Raw genomic sequence first — 15,598 nt, 5'->3', positions numbered from 1 at the left:
CCTTGAGGATGGATCCTAAACAACGTTTGCCGTGTTTCTGTCGATATTATGTAGCTAATTTTGAAAAAGGTTTGGCGTTATAGTTGTAGCATTTTTCGGTCGATTTCTCAGCCAAGCATGGTGAAGAAACGGGAGCTTTTTCGCCAACAAAAATAATATTTTTGGAAAAAAGGAACATTTGCTGTCTAACTGGGAGTCTCCTGAGTGAAAGCATCTGAAGTTCTTCAAAGGTAAATTATTTAATTTTGTTGCTTTTCTTATTTTCGTGAAAATGTTGCCTGCTGTCAGCAGAGCCTAGCATAGCATTATGCCATGATAAACTTACACAAATGCTTGTCTAGCGTTGGCTGTAACGCATATTTTGAAAATCTGAGATGACAGTGTTGTTAACAAAGGCTAAGCTTGTGTTTGAATATATTTATTTAATTTCATTTGCGATTTTCATGAATAGGAAAAGTTTCTAGGGGTATTTATGTCCGTTGCGTTATGCTAATGCATTTGAGGCTATGATTACGCTCCCGGATACGGGTTTGCTCGACGCAACAGTTTTTTGGTTACTACATGATTCCATATGTGTTATTTCATAGTTATCCTACAATGTAGAAAATAGTCAAAATATGTATGTGTGTGTGTGTGTGTATATATATATATATATATATATATATATATATATATATATATATATATATATATATATATATATATATATATATATATATATAATTACTACCGTTCAACATTTTGGGGTCACTTAAAAATGTCCATGTTTTGAAAGAAAAGCAAAAAAAATGTGTCCATTAAAATACATTACAATTTTATCAGAATTACAGTGTAGACATTGTTAATGTTGTAAATTACTATTGTAGCTGGAAACGGCGATTTTTAATGGAATATCTACATAGGCGTACAGAGGTCTATTATCTGCAACCATCACTCCTGTGTTCCAATGGCACGTTGTGTTAGGTAATCCAAGTTTATCATTTTAAAAGGCTAATTGATCATTAAAAAACCCTTTTGCAATTATGTTAGCACAGCTGAAAACTGTTGTTCTGATTAAATAAGTAATAAAACTGGCCTTATTCAGACTAGTTGTGTATATGGAGCATCAGCATTTGTGGGTTCGATTACAGCTCAAAATGGCCAGAAATAAATAACTTTCTTCTGAAACTCATCAGTCTATTCTTGTCCTGAGAAATGAAGGCTATTCCATGCAAGAATTTGCCAAGAAACTGAAGATCTCATACAATGCTGTGTACTACTCTATTCACAGAACAGCTCAAACTGGATCTAACCAGAATAGAAAGAGGAGTTAGAGGCCCCGGTACACAACTGAGCAAGAGGACAAGTACATTAGAGTGTCTAGTTTGAGAAACAGACGCCTCACAAGTCCTCAACTGGCAGTTTCATTAAATAGTACCTGCAAAATACCAGTCCCAATGTCAAGTGAAGAGGCAACTCCAGGATGCTGGCATCAATTTGATGTTATTTTAATGGACAAAAAATGTGCTTATGTTTCGAAAACAAGGACATTTCTAAGTGACCCCAAACTTTAGAACGGTGGTGTATATGACAATTTGATCAATTGTGTAATTGCGTGAGATGATAGCATTTTGCAAACCATCTCCCCCCATCGCCCCAAGATGAATGGTTCTGACCATTCTGACTACACGCTCCACTGCTTTGATTGGTGTAACGTTAGCTAGAAAAAAGTGTCTATCCAGATATTGAAAAGGCACATGCAAAAAAAAAAAATCAAGGAACTTATAGGACAAGAACTGTGACTTTCCTTCCTCTCTGGAGCAGGGCTCTGCTGAAAGGAGTGATAACTGGAGTGGTGTTAAGTGTTGAGGAGGATCAACTGAAGTTCGCTGTGTCTGTGACACCCGCCGTTTGGTGCGACGCAGACCCAGTGGAGAGTGTGGTGAAACAGAGAAGACACTATCTGTACTACTGAGTTCAGATAAAGTTAAGTTAGGATGGGTCAGTTATCCCGTGAGAGCTTTTGTCTCGAATCCATTACGTTGTTTTAGGTGTCAAGCTTATAGTCATGTGGCAGCAGTGTGTATGAGGGAGTTTCCTAGATGTGTGAAAAGTTCTGTGTGTAAACTGTAGGGGTTCCCATGGTGCTGGAGATCAGAGGTGTCTGGTGAGAGAAAGGCAGATTGAGGATTCCAGGATCAGAGTAGTACAGAAGGTGTCATATGATGAGGCAGTGAGGAGAGTAGTAGAGAAAGATGGGTCCAGGGTGAGGGATCTTAAGAGGCTACCTGTGAGTAGACCGAGGCCAATAGAGAGTGATAGGAATAACGTGCTTCAGTAAGGTTGTTTTTTTGGCATTCATGGCCACGGTTGTCAATTGTACCGCAGGACTGGAATGTAAATCACAGAGGATAGATGTTGTGGTGGAAGCTGCAGAGAAGTACTTGGGTGTACGCAGTGGCGATTTTAGCAGATAAATCTTGGTGGGGCAAAAAAATTATGTGGGATGCATGCCAGCATAGCCACTACACAACACAACACTAAACAATACATTAATTGCACTATAACGGTGACAAACGGTTAGGGCCTACATAAAGCTGTCCCAACAGCAGAGTCCCAACAGCTGTCCCAACACCTTACCACTGCTACACCTAGCGGAGCCTTGTCTGGCAGCGAAACAGTTCATTCATCCTCATTTACTGCCTTTAAAAAAAACATAGCTGATATGGCTGACTTGCTTAAACAAATGTGGGTTCTACTGACAATTGAGATGTACAAACTATGGCATAAGGGGACGACAAGCGGATAAGAGGCAATCCGTAATTTCGATTAAAACATTAATGAGCGAGCGATGACGGACGTAGTCAATATAACTATTTGTTCAGCACTTTTGAAATGTACAGGGACAGAATTCAGAACATGGGCCGTTCTTCCAGTGTACTCCCTGTACACCAAGTCAAGACCGTAGGATAAATAAAGGGGGCATATAAGCAGACAACGAAAGCTCATTTTCGATGATTACATTTCTCTAAAACAGGTTATAGGCTACATGTGCACCACCAAGTTAGAACAGTAGGCGAAATTAAGAGGTGAAAATAGACCAAATTATTAGGGTGAACGCCATTTGGGTCTTTGCATGTCAAAAACGATACACTTCAAATAACACGGATTCCTTTGAAACCACTCATTGTTGAATTTGCAAATTTCCAATTTGTTGTGTAATGTTTATGGCCGATGAGCAGCATACATTTTAACTATTATTTCTCGTCTTTATTTCTCTTCACATGATAAGGATTAAAAAGGATTTGCCAGTAGATTGTCGACATGATTCATGATGATGACTGCTAGCTAAGATTTTGAAAGTAAGATGTTGACATGATCAGCTACTGTACATACAACGTGATTTGATTTCATTTTATCTGTGGCCAATGAGCCAAGAGCCTTCTTGGCTCTTGGCTCAAGGGCTCTTCTAATGTAACTCTATGGCAGGACCCAAAGGGTATAAATGTTCGATGTTTACCCTTACTAAGGACTTAGACTTGAGAGCCAGTTTCTCATAAGAGACAGTTTCATCATAGTGCTTGATGGTTTTTGTGACTGCACTTGAAGAAACTTTCAAAGTTCTTGAAACTTTCCGTATTGACTGACCTTCATGTCTTAAAGTAATGATAATAACTATTTGCTTATTTGAGCTGTTCTTGCCATAATATGGACTTGGTCTTTTACCAAATAGAGCTATCTTCTGTTTTCCACCACTACCATGTCACAACACAACTGATTGGCTCAAGCTCATTAAGGAAAGAAATTCCACAAATGAACTTTTAACAAGGCACACCTGTTAATTGAAATGCATTCCAGGTGACTACCTCATGAATCTGGTTGAGAGAATGCCAAGAGTGTGCAAAGCTGTCATCAAGGCAAAGGGTGGCTATTTGAAGTATAAAATATTTCAAATATAAAATATGTTTTGATTTGCTAAAATAGAGTTTGTTTTGATATTTTAACCTGCGTGTCGTGATCGCGTTTGGTGAGGGGGGACAAAATACATTTATGCACGATGGTGCACGATGGTGCACGATGGTGCACGATGGTGCACGATGGTGCACGATGGCACATGCGCGCAGCCGGTTTGGGTTCCGTGTTAGGGGAGGGTTTGGCCAGCAGGGATGTTCTTGTCCCATCACGCACTAGCGACTCCTGTGGCTGGCCAGGAGCAATGCACGTTGACAAGGTCGCCAGGTGTACGGTGTTTCCTCCGACACATTGGTGCGGTTGGCTTCCGGGTTAAGTGGGCATTGTGTCAAGAAGCAGTGCGGCTTGGCTGGGTTGTGTTTTGGAGGATGCACGGCTCTCGACCTTCGCCTCTCCCAAGTCTATACGGGACTTGCAGCGATGGGACAAGTCTGTAACTACCAATTGGATACCACGAAATTATGGAGAAAAAGGGGGTACATTTTAAAAATAATAATAGGACGAAATAGAAAAACCCTTGAATGAGTAGGTGTTCTAAAACTTTTGACTGGTAGTGTATATATTTTATTTTTTATTTTATTTGCCCCACCAGCCCTGAATGATGGATCGCCACAGAGTGTAGAAGATTTTACTGCAGAAAATATGTTTTGAACGACAGTGTCCCGTCCTCCCAGGCTGCTGGCCTGGAGTAGGATCAGATAGGGCCAAAGTCGTGGAATAGTGGTGAGGTTTCAATGGGTACAGGGTTAGTTGGTAATTTTGCACAAAGTATAATGAATTCTTACTTAAGCAATAAGGCCCGAGGATGTGTATATTGGATGTATATTGCCAATATAGCACAGCTAAGTGCTGTTCTTAGGCACGACGCAACGCGGAGGTGTACACAGCCCTTAGCCATGGTATATTGGCCATACAGTATATCACAACCCCCCGATGTGTCTTATTGCTATTATAAACTGGTTACCAACGTAATTAGAGCAGTAAACGTAAATGTTTTATCATACCCGTTGTATACGGTCTGATATACCACAGCCAATCAACATTCAGTGCTCAAACCAACCCGTTTATAATACAGAATAGTAGGATGATACACAGCCAATATAGTAGGTGGCAGCCTGCACCTATAACATTTGTTTGCGGATAGCCATAATACCAAAGAAGAAGAAGGAATTTACAGTCATGAGCAAAGTCATTGTAGCCTATCATTTGTGAGAACCATGAGTCATGAGCATGGGCTGACTTTGCTTTGCTGTACCGCGGTCCATTACAATGTAGAAAAACGCATATCAGCTATCTTTCCATATTACCAGCGCTTCATTTTATTATTTCTAACTATTTCTGTGTTGGATTCGTGGCCGTAATTTATGGAAGATGACAAAACTTTGGAGAAAACAATAGATGGCGAAGTCAAAGATAGGACAGTGGTTGCCATCTGTGGCAATATTTTCCCTAAATCAATGCTTATGACAAATCCAGCTCCAGAACCATCCATAGAGCCAGCTGGCTAATCTTTTGAATACGGCGTAGTTCTTAAAAAAAATATCCAACAACAGATAACATTAGCTAGCTAGATAAGGTTAGCAAAATAGCTAGTTAGCTATCTAGATAAGGTTAGCATGCTAGCTAGCCCTAAACGACTTCCGGCGCCGACAGAGATGGCCACCTCGCTTCGCGTTCCTAGGAAACTATGCAGTTTTTTGTTTTTTTACGTGTTATTTCTTACACTAGTACCCCAGGTCATCTTAGGTTTCATTACATACAGCCGAGAAGAACTACTGAATATAAGATCAGCGTCAACTCACCATCAGTACGACCAAGAATGTGTTTTTCGCGATGCGGATCCTGTGTTCAGCCTTACAACCAGTGTAACGGAGTGGATTACATGCAGCGACCCAAGAAAACGACTCAGAAAAAGAGGGAAACGAAGCGGTCTTCTGGTCAGACTCCGGAGACGGGCACATCGTGCACCACTCCCTAGCATTCTTCTTGCCAATGTCCAGTCTCTTGACAACAAGGTTAATGAAATCCGAGCAAGGGTAGCATTCCAGAGGGACATCAGAGACTGTAACGTTCTCTGCTTCACGGAAACATGGCTAACTGGAGAGACGCAATCCGAAGCGGTGCAGCCAGCGGGTTTCTCCACGCATCGCGCCGACAGAAACGAACATCTTTCTGGTAAGAAGAGGGGCGGGGGCGTATGCCTTATGGCCAACGTGACATGGTGTGATGAAAGAAACATACAGGAACTCAAATCCTTCTGTTCACCTGATTTAGAATTCCTCACAATCAAATGTAGACCGCATTATCTACCAAGAGAATTCTCTTCGATTATAATCACAGCCGTATATATCCCCCCCAAGCAGACACATCGATGGCTCTGAACGAACTTTATTTAACTCTCTGCAAACTGGAAACGATTTATCCGGAGGCTGCATTCATTGTAGCTGGGGATTTTAACAAGGCTAATCTGAAAACAAGACTCCCTAAATTTTATCAGCATATCGATTGCGCAACCAGGGGTGGAAAGACCCTGGATCATTGTTACTCTAACTTCCGCGACGCATATAAGGCCCTGCCCCGCCCCCATTTCGGAAAAGCTGACCACGACTCCATTTTGTTGATCCCTGCCTACAGACAGAAACTAAAACAAGAAGCTCCCATGCTGAGGTCTGTCCAACGCTGGTCCGACCAAGCTGACTCCACACTCCAAGACTGCTTCCATCACGTGGACTGGGAGATGTTTCGTATTGCGTCAGATAACAACATTGACGAATACGCTGATTCGGTGTGCGAGTTCATTAGAACGTGCGTTGAAGATGTCATTCCCATAGCAACGATTAAAACATTCCCTAACCAGAAACCGTGGATTGATGGCAGCATTCGTGTGGAACTGAAGGCGCAAACCACTGCTTTTAATCAGGGCAAAGTGTCTGGTGACATGACTGAATACAAACAGTGCAGCTATTCCCTCCGCAAGGCTATCAAACAAGCTAAGCGCCAGTACAGAGACAAAGTAGAATCTCAATTCAACGGCTCAGACACAAGAGGCATGTGGCAGGGTCTACAGTCAATCACGGACTACAGGAAGAAACCCAGCCCAGTCACGGACCAGGATGTCTTGCTCCCAGGCAGACTAAATAACTTTTTTGCCCGCTTTGAGGACAATACAGTGCCACCGACACGGCCTGCAACGAAAACATGCGGTCTCTCCTTCACTGCAGCCGAAGTGAGTAAGACATTTAGACGTGTTAACCCTCGCAAGGCTGCAGGCCCAGACGGCATCCCCAGCCGCGCCCTCAGAGCATGCGCAGACCATCTGGCCGGTGTGTTTACGGACATATTCAATCAATCCCTATACCAGTCTGCTGTTCCCACATGCTTCAAGAGGGCCACCATTGTTCCTGTTCCCAAGAAAGCTAAGGTAACTGAGCTAAACGACTACCGCCCCGTAGCACTCACATCCGTCATCATGAAGTGCTTTGAGAGACTAGTCAAGGACCATATCACCTCCACCCTTCCAGACACCCTTGACCCACTCCAATTTGCTTACGGCCCAAATAGGTCCACAGACGATGCAATCTCAACCACACTGCACACTGCCCTAACCCATCTGGACAAGAAGAATGCTGTTCATCGACTACAGCTCGGCATTCAACACCATAGTACCCTCCAAGCTCGTCATCAAGCTCGAGACCCTGGGTCTCGACCCCGCCCTGTGCAACTGGGTACTGGACTTCCTGACGGGCCGCCCCCAGGTGGTGAGGGTAGGCAACAACATCTCCTCCCCGCTGATCCTCAACACTGGGGCCCCACAAGGGTGCGTTCTGAGCCCTCTCCTGTACTCCCTGTTCACCCACGACTGCGTGGCCATGCACGCCTCCAACTCAATCATCAAGTTTGCGGACGACACAACAGTGGTAGGCTTGATTACCAATAACGACGAGACGGCCTACAGGGAGGAGGTGAGGGCCCTCGGAGTGTGGTGTCAGGAAAATAACCTCACACTCAACGTCAACAAAACTAAGGAGATGATTGTGGACTTCAGGAAACAGCAGAGGGAACACCCCCCCATCCACATCGATGGAACAGTAGTGGAGAGGGTAGCAAGTTTTAAGTTGCTCGGCATACACATCACAGACAAACTGAATTGGTCCACTCACACAGACAGCATCGTGAGGAAGGCGCAGCAGCGCCTCTTCAACCTCAGGAGGCTGAAGAAATTTGGCTTGTCACCAAAAGCACTCACAAACTTCTACAGATGCACAATCGAGAGCATCCTGGCGGGCTGTATCACCGCCTGGTATGGCAACTGCACCGCCCTCAACCGTAAGGCTCTCCAGAGGGTAGTGAGGTCTGCACAACGCATCACCGGGGGCAAACTACCTGCCCTCCAGGACACCTACACCACCCGATGCTACAGGAAGGCCATAAAGATCATCAAGGACATCAACCACCCGAGCCACTGCCTGTTCACCCCGCTGTCATCCAGAAGGCGAGGTCAGTACAGGTGCATCAAAGCTGGGACCGAGAGACTGAAAAACAGCTTCTATCTCAAGGCCATCAGACTGTTAAACAGCCACCACTAACATTGAGTGGCTACTGCCAACACACTGTCAATGACACTGACTCTACTCCAGCCACTTTAATCATGGGAATTGATGGGAAATGATGTAAATATATCACTAGCCACTTTAAACAATGCTACCTTATATAATGTTACTTACCCTACATTATTCATCTCATATGCATACGTAGATACTGTACTCTATATCATCGACTGCATCCTTATGTAATACATGTATCACTAGCCACTTTAACTACGCCACTTGGTTTACATACTCATCTCATATGTATATACTGTACTCGATATCAGCTACTGTATCTTGCCTATGCTGCTCTGTACCATCACTCATTCATATATCCTTATGTACATATTCTTTATCCCCTTACACTGTGTATAAGACAGTCGTTTTTTTGGAATTGTTAGTTAGATTACTTGTTCGTTATTACTGCATTGTCGGAACTAGAAGCACAAGCATTTCGCTACACTCGCATTAACATCTGCTAACCATGTGTATGTGACAAATACAATTTGATTTGATTTGATTTATTAGTTGATGTTCATCAACTCCACTGGGAAATTACCACACCCAATTCTTGAATGTGTATAAGTAGCCTTCGTCAATCTAAACCTAAACATGCATTTCATCGCTAGGACAGGAAATGATATTGAAATATTGGCGACAACCTCCTCTGGGGGGGGGTCCTTTAAATGAGTTATTGGGAACGGAACTGTTGCAGTGTTCTAGGAGTGATGCTGCACTGTAAAGGGTTTTCCGTGAATTTGACAGCATGTTATAGGCAGCTCAGTGGCTTGTAAAATTCTGTGTTTCATATTACAGTACACCTACTGTAATATAAATACAGTATCAAAGCAAGTACTGTGTAATGACACACAGTACAATACCGTAGAATTGTCTGTATTTTATGGTAAAAATAATCTGAATGAATTAATGAATGAATGAAATTCATTGAGAGGAGGGGTTTGCATTTCACTGTAGTTTACTGTAATTACGGGATTGGTGCAAGCAGGTTAGCTGCTACACTGTAAAACGGTAACTTGTTTTTACAGTAACTTACTGGCAGACAGTTACCTGTAAGTTACTGTAAAAAAAAAAGTGTTACTGTAAATTCCAAATAAACTTTGGTTAATTAAACAATACATTCTTTGGAATTTATGGTAACATACTGTAATTTGTTTTGTATTAACCAACAGGTTATTATTGGCTGCCAGTAAGATACCGTGAAAACAACAGGATTTTTTTTACAGTGTAGGTAAAATGTTTACACATTCCAGCATAGGGCGGCAGGTAGCCTTACGGTTAGAGAGGTGAGCCAGCAGCCGGAGGGTTGCCAGTTCGAATCCCTACAATCAGGATTGAGCACTCAGATAAGTAGATCAGCATCAAACTACTTCAGTTTGGAAAGTTTGCCCCAAAAATATTTTGGGAAGTGAGTTGTATCAAATCCTAGATTCCGTTGCTTGCCATTGTGTCCTTGAGCAAGGCACCTAACCCCCCACAACAACAGCTCCCTGTGTGGCCACACTTCTTTAAAACATATGTATGTCTCTTTTTAAGCAGAAGTTACATTTCAGTTGGACCTTGTGTGCAATTGACCAATAAAGTGATCTTAATTAATATTTTGTGTTTTATATCACTTACACTTCTAGAGGCCTTAACAAAAGCTTCCAAACTGGCAGCAACTACAGGGCAAAACAGACAAAAAGGCCATGACAAAATGCTCAACCATTTGAGACTTGCTGCCACTCCAATGTGTCCCCTATATATTTTACAATTGATGGGGCTCTATAACCACAGGAATCAATACCTCTTACAAGGTACGCCTCAAAATATGTTAATGAGCTAGAAACAACAGTACCATATACTCACTAGTGGTCAAAGGTTTGTTGGTGCTCGTAAGTTGCGGTACGGTACTGTATTATGAGAGGTGGATTACAGTAAAGTTTATTTGGAATTTAGTAACATATTGTACCTTTTTTTACAGTAACTTACAGGTCACTTGCTTCCAGTATTTTTTTGTGTGTACCATTCGAAATAGAGCAATTATTTCCCCACCCACAGCATTATCCCACAATGCACCATAATTTACAGTATGCTGCAGTAAAAACATTTCTGAGTATTTTACTGTTGATAATACCCCAAATGACCGTATAAATGACCGTTTTCCATTACAGTGTGGTTTGGGTCAGTGGTATCTGGGAAATCTTCTCAATACCCAGTAATGCTGGCCCAGGGATGGAGGAGTGCAGTAAACTGCAGTAAATAATTCAGTAAATAGAACTAAAAATACCTCCTTCTCCATTTGTACCAAATTAATAATTCCCTCTGCGAGAAGCTTCATGCTCAGAGACAGACTGAAGACGACACAGAGAGGAAAGGAGAGAATAACCTGGCCTAGCTGGCTCATGATGTCTTAATGCTTTAATTTCTGTTTAAGAAATTATTGTATAACCAGATTGCAACCAATATTGCCTAATTTGGGGTGTGGCTTTCAGGTTGTAATTTTAAGAGCCTGATTTTTTTTTAAGAGCCTGATAAGGTTTCTGTGTTAAGGTAGCCTTTGCTTGGTTATGATATTGTGCTTGCTAAATGTGAAGGTCTTCTGTAAATAATATTATATTTTAATATTACAATTTTTCAAGTTGTTGAATAAACTTAGTTTCCAGGGAATTTATTTAATTCCAAAGTCAAAACAAGATGGTTTGTATTTACATTGCATTTTTGTCTGTATTTGTTATTTATTAGGTTTAACCAAAGGGGAAAAGTTCAACTTGAAATATAGGTTTGTTAATAATCAAATATAACAGTTGACATTGAATCATATAGTTGGTTTCAACAAATGTAGTTTCTTTCAGTTGGTAAAAACAAACTCATTCACTAGTAACCAATTGAGGTATTTTTGGATTGGTCATTTTTTACATTGTGGTCTCTTTCAAAACCAGGTAAAGATGCATTTTTGCCATGATGAAATCAAATTATTCAAATTGTCATGGTAAAGACGTCATATTTTGGTTGTTATCTGGTTAGATATCCAGATTACAACCAGATAGAAACTGCTTGCTAAAAACCTTTCTCTAGACAACCACCATACAACGTGACCATGATGTCTGTTTTTCCCATTGGGGAAAAGATAGAACATTTTGGAATACAGTAAGAGAGAGCTGGAGAACTGTTGAGCAATAGTTACTAATATGCATGTAGGGTGGGAGGGTTGAGAGATGAGAGATCGAGAGGGAGAGAAATGCAAAGTGAAAGCTTGGCATTCAGGACCTATTGATCTGTGTGATAGATTATTAGAATAATAGATTACCTCCACCCTTGAACTGCTCGACCTCCTGACCTCTGCTACATTATGTGATGCCGAGATGGCAGGAATAATTTACTTTCAGGAGGCGGTTTGGTTGTACTTTTGGGATCAGAGGAAAAAACTCTAATTGCATACTAGGTGTGACCAGCTATGGTGAAACCAGACATTTCAGTTACATTGATTTGGCCTCTAATTTTCCTCCAATAAAGAATGGTCCATGCTTATTCTTTAGGCAGCAAGCTGAAGGCAAATCTGACATGGATAAACTGTTGATTTCAGAGAACAGGAGGATTTCATGCACAAATACAAAACATTCTGTTTAATTGTCCAAAATTAGGAATTTGGTTTCTAAATGTCATGATATTTGTTGGTGGGCTGATAAAGCTGGTTTAGGGTGCAGGCGGCTGCATTTATAGTACTGAGTGGGCGTCTTATTGGTAATATGATTGACTGGTAGGTTAGTACACAATTGCAAGAGAGTGCTGGAATCCACCATTAAATTAATTAACAACCGTGTTCAATTTTGAGTCAGCAACCCGACACTAATTTCATCGCATATTCGGTTGATCGCTCCTCTATAAGTACCTGCACAAATTGAGGCTTATGAAGCCATCGCTGGTTGTGGAAGACCAACTCTATATACAGTGCTAGTTCTTCGCCTGCTCCATCATCTCCATGGCTAATGCTCTTGTTTAGCATGAGCTGTTAGTGCAGCTGAGAGAGCCTTCTCTATCTGTCACAGTAAGCCCCCCCCCTGCTTTCTCCCACCAAATTTCACCTAAAGGATGTCCCTCAGGATTATAGGAACTGCCCTTCCCATTTGCACGGCCCAGCACTTTCTAAACTGTCCCGGGGTTGTATTATCTACCGAGCCCATATTAGCGCATCAAACAGGCTTACCTTCCCTTTTGGATTCGCCTTGGCCGATTACAGCTCCTTCAGAGGGCTGACATTCCTAGGAGTTGGCGTTCTTGAGTCACTTTGACACGTTTGTCTGCCCTTTTGAAGAATGAATATTTCTGGAAATCTTTTTACACTCGCATATGGCAGGTTAGGCCAGCTTTAGCTGGTGTCTGTCAGATATTATAGACGTGTGAGTTACAGGCTCGTCGTTAACGCTTGCCTAGTTAAATAAAGGTTAAATAAATCAAATGAAATAAAAACTCAATGTTTGCCAATGTCTTTGCATGCTTAAAGGACATGATTGTTGAATAATTCGATAAAGTAGACAAAAGCAGGGTTTTCTCTTACGGATTCGAATGTAGGACAGCTCCTGTCTCATTAGTTAAGTCACAGTTGTTGAACAAGTCAAATGAGAGCTCTGGCAGCTATTAATCATTTCATGATTTCTACTCCACACGTCCTACCACTTCTCTGATCTCAGGCAATGGCAATGTAGGTCTGTCTGAGGGGACTGCATCTGGTCTGATTGAACCCTACAATATGTCTAGGTCTGTCTGAGGGCACTGCATCTGATCTGATTGAACCCTACAATATGTCTGTGCGGTTGATGGCTGATGTAGAGGCAGCTCTCGTCCAGAACATTCTGTCTCATGCTCATGAAGTCATGCACGAATCCTCGGAGAGACAAGTTTTGGTCATCAAAGCAACAGAGGCCTCCGTCAGAAAGTGCAACCGAGCGACGGATGAATGAAAGAGAGAGCGAGAAAATGGAAAAGAAAGGAAACTATGAAGTGCTGGACAACCTCGCCACATTGGGCCCAGAGTACAGTACTGAAAGATCCAACAAAGCCTTTTCAGTGTAAGTATATATCTCCTGCCTGGAGATCCTCAGAGGACAATTTATACTATAGCTAGGCGAAAGCGGCATGTCGATTTTTATTGAGTGAAATTGAATCTGCTGGGCGGACAGACCTCTGTTGGCACCTCTCCTCTAATCCCTGTGAGCTTTATCTGAGCTTTATCTGATTCCGTCACCACTTACAATCAATAGTGCTCGTGCTATATCCCTAACCACTCAACATGAAAATTCACCACTAGAGGAAGTCCACTTTAGGAAAGAGTCCACCTGAGAGAGGGATGTCCACGTTTTGTCAAATATTTGCTCTCAGGGAAGACCACTTCAAAAGGAGTGTCCACTTCAGAGGGAATTCTGCCTCAGAAGGAAAATGCATGCGGTATAACTACAATGCCAGCCACTGTTCAAAAACCCCACTTTAAGAGGTGCCATACAGGAATATCAGTCAGGTCACACTGGTGTCAGAAGTGGGATCCATCTCCCGGGTAATTCAGTTATAATTGCGCACAGCAGGCCTTTCACAGGTAAAAGTTAAATACTAAAAGTGCGAGGTCAAAAGGTCTCCGGTGAGTAATACCTGTCTTTTCTCTCTCTCTCTCTCTCTCTCTCTCTCTCTCTCTCTCTCTCTCTCTGTCTCCCTCTCTCGCTCTCTCTCTCAATCTCTCCCTCTCAGCCCTGTTTAATCTAATTCCTGTGGGTCTGAGGGTGGTGGCCATCCAAGGGGTGAAGGCCGGCCTCTACATTGGAATGAACGGAGAAGGATTCCTCTACAGCTCAGTAAGAGCCACCGCCTCTCACAGGCGTGTGTGTATGTGTGTTTGTGCCTGTTTGTTTATGAGTCCATGCGTGTATTTGTGTGTGTGTCTGAATACATGCTGATGTTGTGCAGTGTGCATGCATATGTTTTTGTATTGTTGTTTTTGTTTTGTTTCGTAAAATGTTTTCCTTCATTGTACATTACCACATTCATTCTACATTGATACATATCAATTTCGGTATTTTTGTGTGGAGCTGTGTAAAACACTTGTTTTATTGTGCAATAATTTCTACCTTGTTCCTTATTTCTTTCTAGTACCTTGCATGCACTTAATGCAAACTTTAGAGAAAAAGACTAACTGCCCCTAAAATCAAACTTCTCCTTTGACAACTGCCTATGTGGCATCAATATGTGTCAGAAACATTTATTCTTGTGTGAAATTGTATTTATTTTTTCATTTTTTATTATTATTCATATTTTTTTCTCCCCAATTTCGTGATATCAAATTGGTACAGTCTTGTCCCATCACTGCAACTCCTGTACGGACTCGGGAGAGGCGAAGGTCGAGAGCCATGCGTCCTCTGAAACACGACCCTGCCAAGCTGCACTGCTTCTTGACACACTGCTCGCTTAACCCGGAAGCATGCGTGCGCCCGGCCCACCACAGGAGTCGCTAGAGTGCGATGGGACAAGGGAAACCTGGCCGGCCAAACCCTCCCCTAACCCAGACAGCGCTGGGCCAGATCTGTAGTGACGCCTCTAGTACTGCGATGCAGTGCCTTAGACCTCTGCGCTACTCGGGAAGCCCTCTTGTCTCAAAATTTACTACAAAGTGTAAATAGGATAGTTTTGGTCATGAAGTCAGTCTCGTCCAACACAGAGTTTGTAAGTGAGTTCGTCACGACTTACTGGAGGGTTGGGTATGGGCTACTTACAGTTGAAGTTGGAAGTTTACATACACCTTAGCCAAATACTTTTAAACTCAGTCTTTCACAATTCCTGACATTTAATCTGAGTAAAAAAATCCCTGTCTTAGGTTAGTTAGGATCACCACTTTATTTTAAGAATGTGAAATGTCAGAATAATAGTAGAGAATGATTTATTTCAGATTGTATTTCTTACATCACATTCCCAGTGGGCCAGAAGTTTGCATACACTCAATTAGTATTTGGTAGCTTTTTCTTTAAATTGTTTAACTTGGGTCAAATGTTTTGGGTAGCCTTCCACAAGCTTCCCACAAT

General features: G+C 42.1%; 1 protein-coding gene across 2 annotated transcripts in view; it reads left to right on the top strand.

Moving 5' to 3' along the window:
• LOC109874531 (fibroblast growth factor 12) overlaps positions 1-15,598 on the top strand; it is a 48,989-nt gene that overhangs the window by 9,740 nt on the left and 23,651 nt on the right. For both annotated transcript variants that reach the window (XM_020466478.2, XM_020466479.2), the window contains one exon: positions 14,274-14,377. In XM_020466478.2, the coding sequence (XP_020322067.1) occupies positions 14,274-14,377 (104 nt within the window). The remainder of the gene's footprint in view (positions 1-14,273; positions 14,378-15,598) is intronic.

This window comes from Oncorhynchus kisutch, linkage group LG30 (assembly GCF_002021735.2).
Source record: "Oncorhynchus kisutch isolate 150728-3 linkage group LG30, Okis_V2, whole genome shotgun sequence".
NCBI lineage: Eukaryota > Metazoa > Chordata > Actinopteri > Salmoniformes > Salmonidae > Oncorhynchus > Oncorhynchus kisutch.
Note: the sequence above shows the minus strand (reverse complement) of the source record. Positions and strands in the feature narration are given on the sequence as shown.